General features: G+C 39.9%; 1 protein-coding gene across 2 annotated transcripts in view; it reads right to left on the reverse strand.

The window, feature by feature from the left end:
- pex5lb (peroxisomal biogenesis factor 5-like b) overlaps positions 1-21,809 on the reverse strand; it is a 57,516-nt gene that overhangs the window by 32,172 nt on the left and 3,535 nt on the right. The window contains exon 2 of one of the 2 annotated variants that reach the window (XM_044368756.1): positions 4,222-4,311. The exons of the other annotated variant lie outside the window; for it this stretch is intronic. Within the exon in view, the coding sequence (XP_044224691.1) occupies positions 4,222-4,311 (90 nt within the window). The remainder of the gene's footprint in view (positions 1-4,221; positions 4,312-21,809) is intronic. 2 annotated transcript variants of the gene reach the window in all.

Consider the following 21,809-nt stretch of genomic DNA (forward strand, 5'->3'; position numbering starts at 1 on the left):
CTAAACCCAAATATCTGACATCAAGCTTCTGTGAATTCCTTTAAGAAACATCTTACAACTCTTTTAGGTAGAACTACTACTATTAGTTTAAATTGTATTACTATTATTCTGCCATTTGTAACATTTAAATAAACTAAAAAGTAGTGAAATTCTGTACAATTAAAGTTATTATTTGATGTTGTGGTCTGACCAGACTGGTTGATTAACTGGTGTCACTGGAGAGCGATCGTCTTCCACTGTGGACCAGAGCTGCAACTAACAACTATTTTCATTATCCATTAATCTGTCAATTATTATCTAAATACATTGATTAGTTGTTTGGATCAGTGTTTCCAACATGACGTCCTCAAACATCTCGTTTTGTCCACAACACAAAGATCTTCAGTTTACTGTCACAGAGACTAAAGAAACCAGAAAATATTCACATTCAGAAGCTGCAATCAGAGAATTTGGACATTTTTTCTTTTAAAAAAAATGTAACAAATTGATTAATCCATTATGCAAACAGTTGGCGATTAACGTAACAGCTGGCGACTAACTGATTAATCGACTAATCTACTGCAGACACAGAAACACTCGACCAGACATCTGTGAACTGAAAACATGTCGAAATGTTTCATCGAATGTTTGTTTACCAAATTGCCTGCAGCTCTCCTGGGGTTACTGAAAGGCATTCTGGGAAAACGGGACAAAGCACAACCTTGAATTCAGTCGGAGGCCTGATTTAACGGGACCCACAGATCTGTGTGTGTGTCTGCCTTCCTAATCCTAATCCACATAGCCATGTACGTCCGCATGTCAACTGGAATACGCTTGTATTTAATCCTGTGGGAAAGCTCAGCAGCACGACAGTCCGTCAAACATCATCCAGACTCATCAGATATCTCACTGCGGAGACAAACGTCCACTCAGATACCCTGAATCTGACAAAGTGATTTACAGCCAGGAGATCATTTATAAAGGATTAAAACACGAAGTGAGAATATAAAAATACAAACAGGGCTGGGCGATACGAACAAATCTCATATCCCGATAACAATACCTATCCCAGTATAGCACATTTTAATCTGTGCCCCCCCCCCGTTGTGTGTCCATCCATTGTGCAGATTAAATTATATTATTCCTCTTGGCTTTTATTGCACTTACAGTAACATAACGAGTGTAGCTGTCATCAACGAGTCCTTAAAAAGCTTCACTGTCTCTCCTCTGCTGCGCTGCACACCGAGACCTCAGCCCCGCCCACAGAGACATAAGCCCCACCCACAGAGACCTCAGCCCCGCTCACAGAGAACCACAGAGAGCAGCGCGACCAAAACGCAGCAGAGACTCTCACACTGAGCTGAAATTAAATAAGTGCACATAAATTAGGTAAATACCATAAATAAAGAGTCTCTACTGCGTTTGGCTGTCATTCATAGTCGTCATCTCGCTGCGTCTTTGCTCTTTCTCAGCGTGGGCGGGGCTTAGCCCAATATGTGGGCGGAGTTTAGCCCAATGTGTGGGCGGGGCTTAGTCACATGTGTGGGCGGGGCTTAGTCCTGTGTGTGGGGGGGGCTTAGTCCGGTGTGTGGGCGGGGCTTAGCCCTGCACGTCTGCAGCGCAGCAGAGGACAGCGGTGGAGACTTAACGACGACTAAACTCGTTACGTTACTGTAAGTGAAATAAAAGAAGATTAATTTATTAATGTAATCCGTGCAGAGGATGGACAGACTCCAGATGACGAAGAACATTACCATGAAGAGTCCGATTTGCATCACGATGAAATAAACGATAGAGCACAATATGAAACGATGGACGCTTTTCTATCATCACACGATATATATCATCATATCAATAAATGATGATATGTATAATAAATACAAATATGAGCAGAGAATATTACAGCCTGCTGTTAACTACGACTCAAACTGTTTTATATTTCATTTCATCATATTTAAACTGTTCAGCTCCTTCATAGACACAAATCCTCTTAAATCTAAAGCTGCAACAACTGAAACAATTATTTCATTAATCAGTTTGAGTCCTTTCTGGTTTTTAAATGAATCACTAACTATTTTAATAATCGATTAATAGATTTGAGTCATTTTAGAAATGAAGATTAAAACATGAAGTGAGTTAACACAATGTACGAGATCAGATTGAGGTTGATTAATCCATCGTCAGAAAATTAACTGATAATTAATTAATTCATCATTTTGAGTCAAAGAATTCTCTGATTCAGCTCCTTAAATGTGAATATTTTCTGGTTTAGTCTCTATGACAGTAAACTGAATGTCTTCGGCTTTTGCAAACACTGATCAACATTTTTCACCATTTTGACATTTTATGGACCAAACAACCAATCGATTAATCGAGGAACTAATCGATAGATTACTTGATACTGAAATAATCATTAGTTGCAGCTCTACTAGAATGACAGTTAAACCTGTTAGAGCTTCCTGCATGAGGCAGAATCTAAAATATATAAATATATAAATAACTTTACACTGATTGTGTGTTTGTTTTGCAGTTTATACTTTATATTTAATTCTAATTAAATTACTTTTGTGTGCTGACTTCCTGTCTACATTCAGGGAATCATTCTGGTAACGCTTTATTTTACAGGTCACTTCATTTTATACTAATTTCTTGGAAATGTTTAGAATAATTTGCAGTTATGTAACAGTAATTATTAAAATTACCATTAAAAAATGTAAAATAAGTTTCAGAAGTAGTTTTTCAACAATTTCCTTCAGATTGCTGCTGTGAAACTGTTCATTCTCAGGATGTAACGTCATATCTGAGAAATGAAAGAATCAAATATGCCTCTAATAATACTAATACACGGTGTCCACTACAGCGGGCAGATAGTTGGAAGCCATCTTGAACCATTTACGTTGTAGCATCACGTCCCAACTACCAGCTGTTGAACCCCCAGAGTGTCGTCTACACTTCATATATATTTTGTCTATATTGATTTCCATAAATCACTTTTTCCTCCGTTGATGGATGGTGTCCACTACAGGACACATTTCAAAATTCAATATATTTAAAAAAAAGTTACTGACGTGATTTTTCACTTGTTTAAGAGTAAAAATAAACAATAAAACATTTTTTTACTCTGTGATTTAATAATTCATGCAGTTAAGTATTTTATGTCAGTTAAAGAATCGTTGAGAGTCTAATAAACAAACATAATGAGTTGATCAATTAAACCTACTGAAAACTTTTTTCCATTTTTTTCTAATAACGTGCACCAGATTACCTGCAATTAAATGAAACATTACCATCATTTTATGTCTCTGTGCTCAGGATCTTTTCATTTTATCCAAAACATTTTGTAAAGTCTACCTGGATTCGAGCTCTGTGAACTAAATTATTGATCGTTTTTTCTTCAGGTTAACGATCGAGACATCGGCGCCGGTGACGGTTCACAGGTTCGTGTGATGAATTCATGATAAGATGTGAAACTGTAAACAGACGCGGCGGCGTCGAGACGATGAGACACGATCAGTGAAATTTGTTGTTTGTCACTGACAGGTCTGATGATTGGTGGAGCAGAGACAAGTATTGATCTGCTAACAGCTGATCAGGATGCGTCTACATCCCCCAAGAGGAGACTGAGACTGTAAATACATTTACTCTTTGTGCATCTGGTCCCTAAAGAATCTTTAACTGGTCAGACTGGAAATTCATTAAGACCAACATGTAAAAAGTCAGTCAGCAGGAGGACGTATGCTGCTGTATAAAAATATGTATTATTACATTTATTGTTAATGTGACAATTTATTGCGACATACTTTGTGGATCATATTGATGGATCACATGATTTTCTTTCTTTAATTTTCTATGTAACTGATTTTTCTTTAAAGCTGATCATTTTGCTCATCTTGTTGGATCTCAGCAATAAAAACTGGTTATTAAAGTGCAAAAAGGACAAAAATAAAATAAAATGAATGAGTCAAAGCTCAAAGTCTTTGAAGCTGCATTTTACACAAACTGTTTGCAGATGTGAAGCACAAAATACTGAAGAAATATGTGCACTTTGTGTATTTGTAGTCCTGCCTGACTTATAATCAATTAAAATAGTGAATTAGTTCATTAAATCTCTGCAGTTTTGAGTTTAAAGCAAAGAAAAACTATAAGAAGAAGAAAAATTTAAAAAGGAATTTCTGAGAAGTGCCAGATAAAAAAAAAAAAAAACACAAAAACAAAAAAAACAAGCGTGGTCGTCATGCCAACCTTGGTTGTCACGGTGAGGAGGGGGTTTCCTTCTGAGGATGCCTTTTTACCAGGAAGCTCCTTCAGCACCATGGCAACGACCCCTTTCCCCTACAACAGGCAGATCGACAGGGTTCATTCAGGAGAACAGACGCAACCAACATGCTTTAAAAACAAATGCTGACTCCGCTTATTTGGACTTTTTTTAGATTCTTTCCTGACTCTTCTCGTCTTTATTTTTGGAGCCAAACTCTTCATGAGGGATGAATATTAACAACAAAATCCCTGAAATCTTAATAAAATCTTCCTTTAAGAGAGAAAAACATGCAGGAAGGAAGTGAAGTAGAATCATGTGGCTGCTGAGGCTTTTTAATCATTTTTCAACCTTATTTAACAATCTAAACATATATAAACAATTAGTTTAAGTCATGAATAAAGAATTTCAAACTGTTATAGAAAGAAAACATCTTAAAAAAAAAAGAATAAATCCAGAGATAAATGAGCATGTGACATGATTATGATTACATCAGAATACTTTGTATCTGTGTTCCTGTGTTTTATTAGATTCTTTGTGTGAATATGACGAGTTTGTCACAACAGAAGTTACTTTATTATCCAAATAAAATCGTCAGTACAAATATGTATGTATGTACATCTCTGTGGTGGACATGCATCAGGAGAGGAGTGTAAACAAACCAATTCTAGAGCATGAATTAAGAAATTTGTGAGCAAAAAATTACTAAAACTAAATATTACTAAATTGGTTTTTCACAAAGAAAACTATAAGTTGATTTGTTGAGAAAAGGATTAAAACTTTAGCTAAAGGGTTGGCCAGAGGTCACAGAGCAGCTGGGGTTCAGTTGAGACTTGGCTTTATAATCCCGTATTATAACCGGCAATCATTCCTTCAGTGGCGGTAGGGGGTAAACGCTTCACTGGGGTCATCAGGAGGGCAGCCTCCTTCCTTGGTGTTTCGTTGATAGGCCCACGACATCTCCAGAGGGCTCAACGGTGACACGTGGCATCCAAGGTGCACCCCCCTCCGCTTTTACCCCTCTTGCTGGCTGATGGTCATCTTGCCACCCAGTTCCTGTTGTTTCTTTTGCTGCTTAGCTTGTCGGCCTCTGTCAGTGACTTGCTAGCCTGTCAGAGGGCCTGTCGGAGGACTCCCATCCCTTTCAGCAGCCTGGTGGTTGACATGGCCACAAAACCCCTGCAGCCGACCTCCACAGCTAGTTCAGAAAACTTCATACGTTTCTCTAACTGCATCCTCCCATGGCACTATCAGTTCTATGAAGAACAGGGCCTTTTGTGAGGCTGACCACAGAATCAGATCCGGCCTGAGACTGGTTGTAATGATCTCTGGTGGGAAGGTGAGCTTCTGGTCTAGATGGACCTTCATCTTCCCATCCTGGGCTGTATTCAGTAGGCTTGATTCTTTTCTTGCAGTTGACCTCTTTGGTACCTTTAATGCTGGTGGAAAGGCCATGATATTTGAGCAGCCAGGGGTTGGGGGAGAGAGGATATTGTTGTTAGTCCTCCTTTCTTTCAGCACTAGTGCCAGTTGCCAAAAGACCTGGCTGTGCCTCCAGATGTAGCGTCTTTGGGTGAGGCTAGTCTTGCAGCTGGTGAGTATGTGCCGTAGGGTTGCTGGTGTGTGGCAAACGGGACATGATGGGTCTTCCCCAAGTCACTAGTTCAGGTTCTGGGCAGGTGTTGCTCTGCACCGTGTGGGTTTACTTGTGCCTAGCTCAAAGCCGCCCCTTCCATGCCGCACTTGACCCACAGTATCTCCATGCTGAGAGTGGATTTCACCTGCTGCACCCCCTCAGATGCGTTCCACTTTCTGCTTGCTACCAGATAGGCAGTTCCAGAGCCCTGTACCCATACAAGCCGATATTGTTGAGGCATCGTGGGAGTCCGAGCCATTTCTTGATGTATGTACTGACTGTTCTCTCCAGCTTCTTGACTTTGGTGATGGGAACCTCATAGATCATCAGAGGTCACATCAGATGGGGGAGCAATCCAAACTGCAGGCACCAAAGTTACAGCTTACCTGGAAGTAGGATCTTGTCTATGTTAGCAAGGCCTTGGATTGTTTCTTCCTGCAATGGCTTACTCTGGTCTGAGTCCTCATGGCTTGCATCTTACCACTGTGCTAAGCTCCTGACTGACATCTCTGACACGACTGGTATGGGTGTTCCGTTAATGTGGGATCTCTGGTCTTTGAGCTTTCCTTTGATAATGGAGATGGTCCTGGACTTGCTGGCCTTAAACTTCATCTGGGCCCATGTTATGTTGGAATTAAGTTTTTTCCAGGAGTTGCTTTGTACATGTGATGGTTGTGGTCAGAGTGGTCATGTCATCCATATAGGTGCGGATGGGAGGTAGTCCTTGTCCGGAGTGCAGGCGTTCTCCTCCTACCACCCATTTGGACCCTCTGACGATTAGTTCCATGGCCATGGCAAAGGGTAGTGGGGAGATAGTGCATCCTGCCATTATTGCCAAGACGTGGTGTACTGATGTTGTGGAGCAAAACAGCAGATCTGTTTTGGTCACTGCAACACAGAAGAACTCAAAGGCTGTCCATTGTGTGTGAATTAAGTTGTTGTCTTTCAGGTAGGTTGTCATCCTTTGTGCAACAATGCTGAAGAAAACTTTCCCTTTAACATTCAGACAATTTATTTGCTGGAACTGACTCCCTGGAATACTCCCCCTGCTCTATGCCATGCATTTGGGATGTTTTTCTTCTTCCACACCACCTTCATTAGCCTCCACAGATATCTCAGGACATCTGGAGTGTTCCTATACAGCCGGTAGAGAACTCCATTTGGTCCTGGAGCTGCCTTCCTCACAGTTTTCTCGACTACGATTCACCCCTATTGCGATACAGTGCAATTTGACATGATTCGACACAATACAATGTGATTCAACGTGATGCAAAAGAATGATGCTATATGCAATTCAATATGGTACAGAGTTAATTTTATTTCTTAAGCATAAATCAAATCATAACTTAACTAAAAAAAAGTGCCATTTTTACTTTACATAATTGTTTTTCTAGTACTGCAGTCAGCATCTCATTTCTGCTGTTTCTTTTTTTATCTCTAAAAAGCACTTGGACCTTTTACAAACAGCCTTTTCACATGTCCTTTATGGTGTAATGTTCTCTGTCTCCAGTTTACATGCATATGCTCCGTGACCCAAACAATTACTGTCAAAATAGTTTAATAATCCACTTACTCTGATGTATGGAACAATAATGGTAGAGCAAGAGTTCTACCCAGAATGTTTTGGCAGTGCACCACTTAGCTGTAGCATGCTAGCACGCTTGTGAAACAGTTTAGAGAGGAAGAATCAATCTAAATATCAAATTATTGGTCACATTTCTAAATAATAAAGGCATAGGGCCTCTACTAATAATTATATATAAATAAATCAGATTTTACCAATGCAAAGATGTTAGAAATGATGCATCGCAAGTTCATCCCAAATTGTATCCTGTGCACACTTTTTTATTTGGGGCAATCGCATCATGAACGTTTACACTGGTGCACCGATGCAAACTAGTGAATCTTCCCATCCCTACTGTCATCACACTGGTGTTCTGGTTGAGGAACGGGTGGCATCTCAGGAGTTATGTTCCTCTGTTCATGTCTCTGGTTGTCTGTGTATATTGTTTTCAAATTATCTTAAAGTTCCCTCTTTGACACTTGGAGTGCACCGCTGTTTTTCTTTGTGAACAGCCCTTTCACAAATCTGAACGGACCCATGTAGTACGATGTTCTTGGTCTGTTTGCAGGGGGTCGATTCCCTCCTTCTCCTCTATTGAACCTTTCCTCTGTTGCTTCCTGAAGTCCCTTCCATCATTGACTAGACGCTCAATTTCTTGTTGCCTTCTGGACTTGGGTGAGGTCGTTGTTGATTTATTCTTCCTTGGGTCTCTTGCTCCAAACCTTTCTACCCTGTATTCATAAATCTGTTCGCTCACCCTCTCCAGCTTCTTCTCTGCTGTTACTTGGAGTCCTTCCAGGATCTTCCTCAGATCTGCATTGACCGTTTCCCTTTCTTTTTTACTGCAGGACTTTGGCCACTTCACTGTATCCTTGGATCTTCTTCTCCATCACATGTTGTGTCTGGATTGGTTCCAGGTTCACAGATGTCTTTCCTCTACAACTAAGACATTGAAAACTGAACTCTGCAACACTTTTGACAGTCGATTAATCATTTAAGTCATTTTTCAAGCAAACATTTGTTGTTTCCAGAGTCCTAAACATGGGAATTTGCTGCTTGTGGTTGTCTTACATGATATTGAACTGAATTATTTTGGGTTCGGTCTGTTGCTCTGACATAAAAAAGCTATTTGAAGACGACACCTTGAACTCTGGGGAATTGTGATCAATTTTTTTATTTTTATTTTTAAAGGAACAAACAATTAATTGAGAAAATAATGATGAGATTAATTGATAATGAAAATAATTGTGAGTTGCAGCTGCAGTTCAGACAGTCCAGACTCCTGGAGGTCACATGATCAATTAATCAGACACTCTCAACACTCAACTTATTTGAAATCCACCAATGAAGACAAAACTGGTCACATACAAGACAAAAACAGAACACACACACACACACACACACAGTATATTCCCTCTGACAGCAGTGAGCACTTAGCAGCTGGAGATGTTAAACCCACGGAGGGCCGGAGGGAAACAAACAGTTTCTTGTGTGAAAAGAGCTAAAAGTCATTTAATCTTCATGATCCTTCAGTCTGACGTCACTTCAACATACAGTAAGAATAAATACTACTGCAGTACTGCACTGAGAGGTTCAGTTCTTTTTAATACTCTAAACACAATATAATTTCCGTAAACGTTCATAGTCACAGGTTTCATCTCTAGGACTTAAGTGTAGCTTAGAGCAACTGAGGACAGGGGGAAACTGCTAGTCAGTGTTATGCTAGCACAAATAGCTAACATATCCAACACTGTTATTATCTGGAGGTATGGTGTTACAGTAGCAACAAACAGTTAGCATATCCTACAATGATCTAGATACAGAAATACAATCTGAATGCAAAGGTACAATCTAGATGCAACGATACAATAAACTACTCTAGTGTTTCTGTTTAATTCAATTAACCTCCTTAAAATCAACAGTCTTTGAACTAAAAGCCTCCCGCAGGGCGCCAACCTCATTTCACATCCAAAACATTCCTGCTGATGCATCAGAATCTGCACTTTTTTACAAAAACAACTGCATTGCCACCAACACAGGTGTTCTGGGTGAGTCTATGCTGCAGTGAGGTTGAAAGTTCACCTTCTCAAGTTCAGTTCAGATGACAGAATCATGAATCCTGACAGGCGTCTGTTGGCAGAGAGACGAGCTGACGGAGTGAAATATGCCTCAGTGAACCCAGCGTGCAGGACGAGTTTATCAATAAAACATCATCCACAGCTTTATTATTAGACCAGCTCACATACAGCAATGAATCATGATGGAGGGATGAGAGCAGCAACACCGCAGGATTATTAATGAACGAGTGTCTGGCGGCGACGTAATACTTCTCATGACTTTACTCTAGAGTCTGACCAATGTTATCACCTCATCTTATATCTAACTATAGTTAGTTAGATTTATGTATTTATTTGTTTATTTGCTTGCACATTTAAAAACAAAAACATTTTTTATAAAAGATTTAAAGACATTCACATACATACTTTTACCTCCATATACTGTCTCTGTGTCTGAACCATTAGACGCAGAGTGAGAACTTCTCTGTATCTGCTGCTGTATGTTCTCTCTCTCTGTCACATTGTCGGTCGTACAGCTGTGTGTGTTGCTGGAGATGCTGTCGGACTAAAAATAACCTGCTGTTGTGCTGAGCAAACAGTCCATCAGCCCAGAGAGTCCCAGCAGAGCTGAGCTCAGTGCTGCTCCAGCAGCTCAACAAACACAGTTAGCATCCTCACTTTCACCTGGACATCACTGACGTACACTGACTTACACTGACTTACACTGATTTACACTGATTTACACTGATTTACACTGATATACAATGATTTACACTGATTTACACTGACTTACACTGACTTACACTGATATACACTGATTTACACTGATTTACACTGACGTACACTGACTTACACTGACTTACACTGACTTACACTGATTTACACTGATTTACACTGATATACAATGATTTACACTGATTTACACTGATTTACACTGATTTACACTGACGTACACTGACTTACACTGACTTACACTGATTTACACTGATTTACACTGATATACAATGATTTACACTGATTTACACTGATATACACTGATTTACACTGATTTACACTGATATACACTGATTTACACTGATTTACACTGATATACAATGATTTACACTGATTTACACTGATATACAATGATTTACACTGATTTACACTGATATACACTGATTTACACTGATTTACACTGATATACAATGATTTACACTGATTTACACTGATATACAATGATTTACACTGATTTACACTGATATACAATGATTTACACTGATTTACACTGATATACAATGATTTACACTGATTTACACTGATATACACTGATTTACACTGATTTACACTGACGTACACTGACTTACACTGACTTACACTGATTTACACTGATTTACACTGATTTACACTGATATACAATGATTTACACTGATTTACACTGACTTACACTGATATACACTGATTTACACTGACTTACACTGATTTACACTGATTTACACTGACTTACACCGATTTACACTGATTTACACTGATATACAATGATTTACACTGATTTACACTGATTTACACTGACATACACTGATTGATTTACACTGATTTACACTAATTTACACTGATATACACTGATATACACTGACGTACACTGATTTACAGATTTACACTGATTTACACTGATTTACACTGATTTACACTGACTTACACTGATTTACACTGACTTACACTGATTTACACTGTCACACTGCTGCTAATGCTACTAATACTACTGCTACTGCTAATATTAATACTACTGCTAATACTAATACTACTACTACTAATGCTACTAATAATACTACTACTACTAATACTACTACTACTAATGCTACTAATAATACTACTACTACTAATACTACTACTACTAATGCTACTAATAATACTACTGCTACTGCTAATATTAATACTACTGCTAATACTACTACTACTAACACTACTACTACTAATGCTACTAATAATACTACTACTACTAATACTACTACTACTACTACTACTACTAATACTACTACTACTAATGCTACTAATAATACTACTGCTACTGTACTGTACTGCTACTACAGGCAGGGGAAGGGGTGCTGCTGTCAAAGGGTGGAACACAGTGTGTGAACGGGTATTTTACCTGAGCTTATAGGTTATCTGAACATTTGTTTTACATTTTAAACAGCATATTATAAGGTGCTTGTCAGGAAATATATGAAAAAAGATGATTAAAATGTGTGAATTGAATGAATTCCTCTGATCAGATCAGATCAGAAGTGTAGGGTTTGGGGTCAGTTAACAGAGATTTGGCAGTAGTTCAGCAGCGAACTGATTCACTTCTGAGTGAGGTTGAAATATTTATGGGACTTTGTCTCTGGCTGCTTGTTTCTGTCTTTCTCCACAACAACCTGGTTAAGAAGCATCATGACGCTAAACATACTGACGCACACGGCTTTGCTGCTTTTGTTGGATGAAAACCGTTGTACAGAACACAGTAAGACACCGTTGGCACCTTCAATTAAAGAGAGTCCATAGTTTTGGTATTGTTTGTTGATACCACTAGTGCTCCAGGTGAGGCCAGGTGTAAACAACAGTCGTTGGAGTTGTCACGAGGCCAGGTGTGACTGGTTGTTAAGTCTACTGGGAAGAGATGAAGGAGCAGCGTTGTAGGTGTCCTCTCTGTCCAGAATATGCACGTTATCCTAAAAAGAGTGTCTCTTATCTTTCAGGTGTGAACTGCTGAGTCTTGACCTGTGGAGGTTTGTTTACTGGTTGTTTAGTTTCCAGTCTGTTCTTCTCACTGCATTGGACGCAAACACTAGAAATACTGCGTTTATTTGTATATATCACAAGAAAAGTATGAAACAATCACATTTGAAAGTGAAATTTTGGCATTTTTGACAGAAAATTGACTTAAATTATTATCCGATTATCAAATTAGTTGCCAATTAATTTTTCCTGACGATTGACTAGTTGATTGTTTCAGCTCTAATGTCTAATCAGTACTGCATATCCTCTGCTGCTGTAAACAGATTTGTTTCAGGTGCATTTTGTTCTATCTGATGTCTTCATCAGGTTGAAGTTGGAGTGTTGAGCTGGTCAGCTTTGAGCTTTAGATAAATAGAAATAGTATCTGCAGATACTCGTCTCTGCTGGACTCAGGTGCAGTCAGTCAAACAGAAAACATGAAGTGGGAGTCGTGGTGGTGAAACTGTGCCAAGGGCGGCAGCAGCAGACTGCTGGAGGAACATTTGACCCCGGAGAGTTTAGATATTTATATCGTCCAATGATCCAGCAGCTCGACCGCTAATTAATCTTGTATGAGCGTTTCCCCCTGTGGCTCTTTGTGCCTCAGTCAGCCGCACTGTAACTACAGTACAGGACGACTACAGGAGCCTGCAGAGGACACTAAATACACAGGAGAATGTCAGTTCAGAGGATTTATTTTGATTTATATGTTGCTTTTTCACCGCGGTAAGAAAACATCCTGACAGTCACAGCTCTGGATGTTATCACCTCATTTAGAACTGAAAACACTGAGGCGACTGATTCACAGACATTGTTTAGTAAATGAACTGTTGTCTTTACTCAGTCAGAGTTTGTAGAGTGAGAATGTACGAACAAAATATTTCACCTTCAACTTCTAAAGCTAAATATTCATTTATTAATTATTTTGATGACCGAATAATCATTTAAGTCATTTTTAAGCAACAATGTTGATTATTTGATGGTTTCAGCTTCTCAAATGTATCAGATGTTTAACTGTATTTCTTGTTGTTGATGTTACACTGGGCTTCAGGAAATTGTGATTGTGACATTTTTCACTGTTTTCTGATGTTTTATTAAGCAAACAATTAATCAAAAATGAAAATAATGATTAGCTGCAGCTGTAAACAGTCAGAATCATGTTGACGGTTTCATGTAAACATCTCAAACATCTTCAATTTGATTCAAACCAGGAGAGCAGCTAGAAACATATTTCATCCACAGAGAAACGTGGTCCAGTGTGGATGAGACGTTAACAGCTGTAGATGTTGATATAAGTCGCCTGATTGGATAGTAAGCTAACATGATGTCACACTGAATGAATGAAGTGACATCACATGGAAACAGTCTGATCATCATGTTTAACTAATCAGGGATCAGATCAAAGCTACTATAAGTTCCTGAAGCTCCTCATCAAAGTATCTGAGTTTGACTCCTTTGTTCCACTGAATTAAATCCACTTTTCTGGTGAAACAAGTCCAGCGGAGGCAGGAAAACACAAGTCACATAAAGTCTGATCCATTACTGACTTGATGTTGAATTCCAAACTGTATCTCACACAGGTACATTAAACACCTCACAGCTGCATGTTGTGCACATATAACACAAGATTTACAGGCTCAAAAACTTTCCATCTGAATTTATCTGCAGATTTCTCCACATCCCAGCAGCAGGTTTTTTATTATTGCACATGCACAATAAAACTAGATCCACCATCACAAACAACAAAAATATATATTCCTGCATTCAGTACCCAAGAAAACCAGGAAAATAGTGAGTATATACATGACTACAGCAGCTGTAATCCTCTTCAACATATACCTGAGCTGTTCATATACTGAACTTATATTGCATGTGATTACAACAGAAACAATTTACCAAATATCAATATGTGCTTCAGTGGCTTTAACAGCTACAACACGTTACACCTCCTATATGATGATGATGATGATGATGATGATATATGAAGAGTTATTTCAGTCTGACTTCAGCTGCTGTTCTCTGGGAAACAGATCAGATCACTGTTGCATCTCCTTGTGTGTGTTTTAACACTGATGTTAAGACTTTGCTGGGGGGGGGGGGGGGTAGTTAGTTGTAATCTGCAGCTTTAAGGCCCGCCTCCCGATGAGCCCACTCTGTTCTGATTGGTCAGCTTCAGGAAGCTTCCTCCGGCTCCGGAGGCTACGTAAACAAACTATAGCAGCAGGATTTCACTTCTTCTTCTCCTTCTTTACTCCAAATGTCAACTTCTCAAATCCATCCGTACATGTTGGAGCTGAACAACACATGGAAACGCCTTAGCAACCACCTTAGCAACCACCTTAGCAACCACCAACGTCAGCTCGTCAGCAAGGTTGTAAAACCGTCACAAACGAAGCGTTTAGAGCAGGTTGAAGCCCCGACTCTTGACTTGCAGGCAGCATTTCTACATATGTTCACCTAAAGTTTCTGAACTTTGACCCTGTTTAAAATCCAACATCAGAACAGGAAATAAATAACAGAAAATCATAAAAAGCAGAATATGAACCCTTTAAGCACTTTATAACTCTGTTTATAAAAGTGTTTTATAAATAAAAGGTATGATCACATGATCACAGGGACCGTCTAAACGTCTTACTGACGTAGTTACAACAAGCAACCGAATCATTTGATGTTAAAGTCTCGAATGCTTCCTGGATGCTTCACACTCGACTCTTTAGATACTGAACACTGAGACACGGGAGGTGTTTCAGTGTAAATGGTGTGTGCGTGTGTGTGTGTGTGTGTGTGTGTGTGTGTGTGTGTGTGTGTGTGTGTGAAGTCATTTCAGTGGATTTATGAGAACATCAGAGGTGACCTTGTGACGCTGAAACCAACATTGTCTCCTGCAGAACATGGTGGAACAACAACTGCACACGGCTGCACTTAATGGACTGAAAACCACAGAGAGTCCCACAGCAGAGAGTGTGTGTGTGTGTGTGTGTGTGTGTGTGTGTGTGTGTGTGTGTGTGTGTGTGTTGTATGTCTGATCATCAGTCTACTGAGCAAACTGAAGGGTTTTAGGTGGTAAAAATCTATTAAAGGAGTCAAAACTGTCCCTGAATTTTCACCTTAATTGAAAAGTAATTAGATCTTTTCAGGAGGAAATGAAGGAATGGCTTTGATGTGATTTGTTCAACTTTAAACCTGCACTAATATGTTTTATCCACTTGTTTATTTCCACATCCAGCAGTTACGGAGCAACATCACCTGTTATGAGTGGATCAGGTCTCCCAGTTTTCCCTCCTCGTGTGTGGTTTTGTCCCCAGTTTGTGTCTGTGTGTGTGTGTGTGTGTGTGTGTGTGTGTGTGTATGCTGGGCTTGGCATTCTGGTTTCCCTCTACCACTCTTCAACCAGTGCACTGCAGCATAAAACCCTGGCTCATCCATCAAGACTCTGCCACATGGAACAAACATCAAGGCCAATCCCAGTCTGCCGTTCACACTCCAGTCTGCCACAGCTGAAAACCCTGATCTCTAACCTGCTTACGATGCAGAACCCTGATGACATCAACCAAGCAGTTTGCATTAAACTCTTTCCTAAACTGCTTCTGTCTGAGTCTGTGTCCTGCATTTTGGCTCCTGAATTGAGTAATTATAACATTATCATTCATGTGGAGTCGTGTTTCTGTCCACCTGGTGAATGTGAGTCCAATATTCTCTCTCTTTCAGTTCTGTTTCTGCTCTCTACCAACTCCTGAGGGAAACATCTGGCTCTTTAGCTGCTAAATGCTCCACTATGTTCACCAGCTAGTCTACAGCTAACTGAGCAGGTAGTGTTCAGCGGCTTTTTACAGCTTTTTACTCTGAAAACGACGCTATGAGACGCTGAGAGTGAACCAGAATAGTAAAGTTACGCAAAGCACATTACACACTGACAGCTCAGACAGTGGAGGGATAGAAATATAGACTATAAATGGTAAATGGGCTGCATTTATATAGCAGCTCTCTAGTCTTCTGACCACTCAAAGTGCTTTACGCTACATGTCACATTCATACGCTGATGGCAGGCTGCCATGCAAGGAGCCAACCTGCTCATCAGCAGCATCGAATCATTCACACACTGATGGAACAGCCATCAGGAACCACTGGACTAAACTAGCTAACTGTATATAAAGTAGTGTAAACTAGCTCCACCTCCAGCAGCTACAACAGTAACATGCTGCTCTAACACTGATGCTTCACTATTAATAATCTAATGATGTCATATATAATAATATATCAGTCAGAGGGACCAAACCACTACTTTTACTGCAATACTTTAACTACATCAAGCTCATAATACTTATGTACTTTTACTGCAATACTTTAACTACATCAAGCTCATAATACTTATGTACTTTTACTGCAATACTTTAACTACATCAAGCTCATAATACTTATGTACTTTTACTGCAATACTTTAACTACATCAAGCTCATAATACTTATGTACTTTTACTGCAATACTTTAACTACATCAAGCTCATAATACTTATGTACTTCTACTGCAGGAGGATTTTTCATGCAGGACTTTTACTTGTAATGGAGTATTTTTACTTTACTGTACTGGTGCTTTTACTGCAGTAAAGGATCTGAATATTTCTTCCACCTCTAGTCGTGGTGGAAATAATCAGATTCTCTCCTGCAGTCACTCAGAGCTGCTTCATGAAACAAAAAGAGGTATTTTGCTGCAGGCCTGAACACTTCATCAAACTTTAACTGCTTGATTATGTAACAGAGCGTGACGTGCGTCTGCTGTTGCTGTTGAGCGTAAATAACTGAGAACAGAAACAGACCAACTAGCGTCTACTGTCAGAGGTTACTACAGGTCAAAGTTGCTCACCTGGACACGACAGCAGCTTCCTGCTGTTTACCTGAAACTATTTTATGAGTCTTATTGTTCAGGAGGCGTTAAGAGCTCCAACACACGGACAATCACACCTTTTTTCTTGCTAATGCTTCTTAAATAACTTCCCCTTCCCTGCAGCTGCAGAAGCTTTTCCACCACATTTAACTTTAAACATTTGATATAAATGTTCAAGTCCTTGATGTAATCCGCTGTGACTGAAGAGTTTACAGCAAGTTCTCATGACCACAGCAGTCAATCACAACAAAAAAAAATACTTCCTGTCAAAAATACTTGAGCGCACAGTCTTTAACCAAGTCTCTGAATTCCTCTCGGCCGACAACCTGTACGACCCAAATCAGTCTGGCATTAAGCAGGGTCACTCTACCGAGACTGTACAACTGCCAGTTATAGATTCACTGCACTCAGCTAGAGCTGCCGGTCAGTCCTCAGCTCTACTGCTGCTGGACCTGTCAGCTGCCTTTGATACAGTTAAACACCAACTCCTCCTCTCCACACTCACTGAGCTCAGGATCCTCCCTCCGCTGGTTCATGTCCTACCTGTCAGGGAGATATTTTAGAGTATCTTGGAGGGGTGAAGTGTCCAAACTGCACAGCTTATCCACAGGGGTTCCTCAAGGGTCAGTGCTTGGTCCCCTTCTTTATTCATTATACACTTGGTGCAATCATCCACTCCCATGGTTTCTCATACCATTGCTATGCTGATGACATCCAGCTCTTCCTGTCGTTCCTGCCAGAAGACCACAAAGTCTTGGCTCAGATCTCATCATGTCTTATAGATATATCAGCATGGATGAAAGAGCGCCACCTTCAACTTAACTTCTCTAAGACTGAGTTCCTTGTCATCCAGCCAGTCACACATACAACAAAACATCAGCATCCAGCTGGAATCAACCCAACTCATGCCCACAAAGTCTGCCCAAAACTTGGGTGTCATGATTGATGACAAACTAACCTTTAAGGTTCACGTGGCCTCAATCACTCAATCGTGTTGATTTGTCCTGTACAACATCAGGAAGATCAGACTCTACCTGTCTGAGGCTGCAGCACAACTCCTGGTTCAGGCTCTCATAATATCACACATTGACTACTGCAGCTCCTTACTGGCAGGCCTCCCTGCATGTACACTTAAACCTCTGCAGATGATCCAGAATGTGGCGACACAGCTGGTCTTCAACCAGCCCAAAACAGCACATGTCACCCCGCTGTTCATATCCCTCCACTGGCTCCCAGTTGCTGCCCGCATCAAATTCAAAACCCTGACACTCACTTATAAAACAGCAACCAAAACGGCTCCTGCCTACCTGAACTCCCCCGTTCAGGTCTACACTCCCTCCCGCTCACTACGCTCTGCTAATGAAAGGTTCCTGGTGCCACAACAGGACCCTAAGTCACCAGCTAGACTCTTCTCCTCTGTAGTTGCCCGGTGGTGGAACGAGTTACCAAACTCTGTTCGATCTGTAGAGTCCCTCTCAATCTTCAAGAAAAAGCTATTGACCCACCTCTTTTGAGAACACCTCTGCTCCTGATGAACTGATGGAAACAACATTCCTCTTCTGTGCACTGCCTGTTGTCCTCTCCTGACTAAATCCTGTATTAACTCTCAGATGTACGTAGCTTTGGATAAAGGCGTCTGCTAAATGAAACTGTAATACTGTAAAATGTCCTGGAATAGAAACCCAGTTGCCCAATCAACAGTATGGAGGTTTGTTTAGAGAGTGTAGACGATGCCTTTGTTGGTCTCAGAGGTGTAGGGCAAGGCACTGGTCCTGCTCTGGTTGATGGTTCTACTCCCTCAGCGGCTCAGTGGCGTTACCGCTGGAGTTAAATATTCAGTCCTGATGATGAGTTTCGATTGAGAGCATCATATCAACCTGATGAGATGAATAACTCCTGCAGCAACAGAATAAATCTCTGTCAGCCCTTCAGTCAGTAATTAGAGCCACGGGGAGCTGCTCTCTGAAGCATCCAGCCTCTTCAGAAAAGCTGTTTGATCCTTTCGTCCCTCACATTTATTCTGTCACCAAGGTCAGACATGCCCTTTCGCCTGCCGAGCGCCACACTCATCAGAAATCCAACAAAATGTTAAACCCCCCTCTTCAGAGGGAGGCAGACGTCCTCGTTCACCATACTTAACGAGAGGAAGTGACACGCTGTGAGGCGTTTGGAGACACTTTACTTTCAGGTGTTTGATCTGAGCACAGCATCGAGGCCTGATCGTCTCCACACGGTCTTTACCATCACTGATGTGTTCATGACGAGTATCAGGGTATCTCTTCTTTTCCACAATGTAAACTCTGTAAACCTCTGTGTCAAACTTTATAAGATTTGTGCAAACTAATGTGAGGCTGTAAAGTCATGAAGACACCATTGTTGTTCCGAAGGTTTATGAGACTGAGTCATCAAAATAAAGATGATCGATGGTTAGAGATGACTCTCTGCAGCGGCGTAGGCAGAAACTGTATTTTGGGCGGCCATCTTTTCCCAGAAAAACTGACTTATGAAAAATTAGAAGAAGAAAAAAGAACAAACATAGACAAACTGTAAAACCAGCGACCACGTTACTGCACCACAAAGGCAACAACAGCAAAGCACCACCCAACAGACACAAAGCGTCTTTTATATTCTGTCCAGTCTAAAATACAGAATATCTGCACTGACAAGACCAGCTGTGCATCGGCTCTACAGCACACCGCTGTTAATTTACCATTTTATTGCACCAACTAAACATAAAGCCAGACAGCAAGAAGGTAAAAATCACACATGTAAAACATCCCTGGTTCCTTCATTGCAGCCGTCGCTGCTTCAGCTCACAAATAAACAAGTCTGCACATTTTACAGAAAACTGCATCCTCAAACCATCTATACCGCCTCCACACAGAGCGACCAATCAGAGTCCAGAGACTTGCTACGACTTGTTTCAACCAGCTCTGTTTTAACAATAATTCAAGTTTATATTTATTTATTTCCTTATATATTCTTATGTTTATTGTTACAAAATGTATTTTGATGAAACTTGGCTGGGTGGGCCTGTTACTGGCTTCACGTACTACTCTCTCTGGTTTGTCCGTCAGAAATAAAAAGTGTTTGTAGAAAATGATGATGTAATGATCACGTCATCATACAACTGAATATTTTTGGACTGTTGATCAGACAACAAAAAGATAGATGAAGACTTCACCTTTTATAGACAAAACGACCAAACCATTAACAATCAACTGATTATTATAATAATGAAAATAATTGTTATTATAAAATAATTAAGGTGATTTCTGGTCTATTTTTTTTTTTGTTTTTTGTAACTAAAAATAGTTTATATAGTAATAATAATGATGAAGAAATCTGAGAACCAGGAGTAAAAGAGTCGGGCTTGCGTGCAGGATGTTGTCTTCACCATCACATCAAAGTCTCATTTTCTGTCTGTTTTATCTGCACTTTGTTGCAGCAGATCAAAGTCTCTCATTTCTTTCCTTCTTGTTGTTTTGCTTCAGACGTTCAATCAGCTGGATTTTACTCTCTCTGGACAAAATAACCAGAACATCTCAAACACTCCACTGGATAAACTACACAACTGAATTAGATAAATACACTTCACTTTTATCTTCTTTATGTGTGTGTTTGTGTTACTCATCGATACACTGCAGTTCATGTTATAATCATGTTGTTTAATGATGATACGCCCATAATTAAGATAAAAAATAAAGTAATTGATCAATAAAAAGGATCCTCAAGATATAAACAGGGAGGAAATGATAGAATACTGACCAAAATTAGAGCTGAAACAATTAATCTATCAGTCGATCAACAGAAACCGAATCAATTACTCATTTTTTAAGCAAAAATACCAAACATTGTCTAATTCTAGTTCCTCTAGTGTGAACATTTCCTGCATTTCTGTTTTCTATCAGTATAAATTAAATATCTTTGGACTGCTGCTCAGACAAAACCATATCTGAAGACGTCACCTGAGCTTCTGAGAAACTGTGATGAGTATTTTTAATGATTTTCAGACAAACCAAACGTTTCATGGAAGCAACAGATCTGAAAAACAAACGTCAGGAGATTCATATCAAAAGAAAAATGATTAGAAAAAGGATTATTAGTTTAAGTGTAGGAATAAAAGAGGAGAATATTTACTTTTATCTTTCACTTCAAGTCCAAAGTTCCTTTTTTAGAAACTAGTTGTGGTTGTTGAATTAAATCCAGTTGGTTAGTTGAGTGAAAGATGGTGGTCATGGTTAAATAACTGTTACTGAAATGTTTTATGTCCACACACACGAGAATAAAAGAAGGGAGACTGACTCCCTGGTTACCTGAACATCCATCTAATATCTACCAGCACCTTTAATTAAAGTTAATATTGACAGCAGGTGAGACGCCTGGCGCCTGTTTGAACAGCTGTGATTAGGAGGTTTTGGTTTCTACGCAGCATCATCTGGTTCTGAGACAGCAAACAACAAACTGGTTCTGGTCCCGGGTTTTATCTTTAAAAGGGTTTTAAGTTTCGACCGCAGCCTGTGGTTCATGATTCACGCGTTGTAGAGAGCAGCGTTTGTCTGACTGAGAGTAAACACAGAATTAGATTGTCGCTTTAGTACAGAAATGTTCGATACATCCAGTTACAGCTAATGCAGGTGTATCTAATAAAGTGGTGTCTGAGAGTATGTTTGAGGAAACATAATAATAATTAAAGCTGCGAGC

The sequence above is a fragment of the Thunnus albacares genome, chromosome 12 (genome assembly GCF_914725855.1).
Source record: "Thunnus albacares chromosome 12, fThuAlb1.1, whole genome shotgun sequence".
In the NCBI taxonomy this organism is placed as follows: Eukaryota; Metazoa; Chordata; class Actinopteri; order Scombriformes; family Scombridae; genus Thunnus; species Thunnus albacares.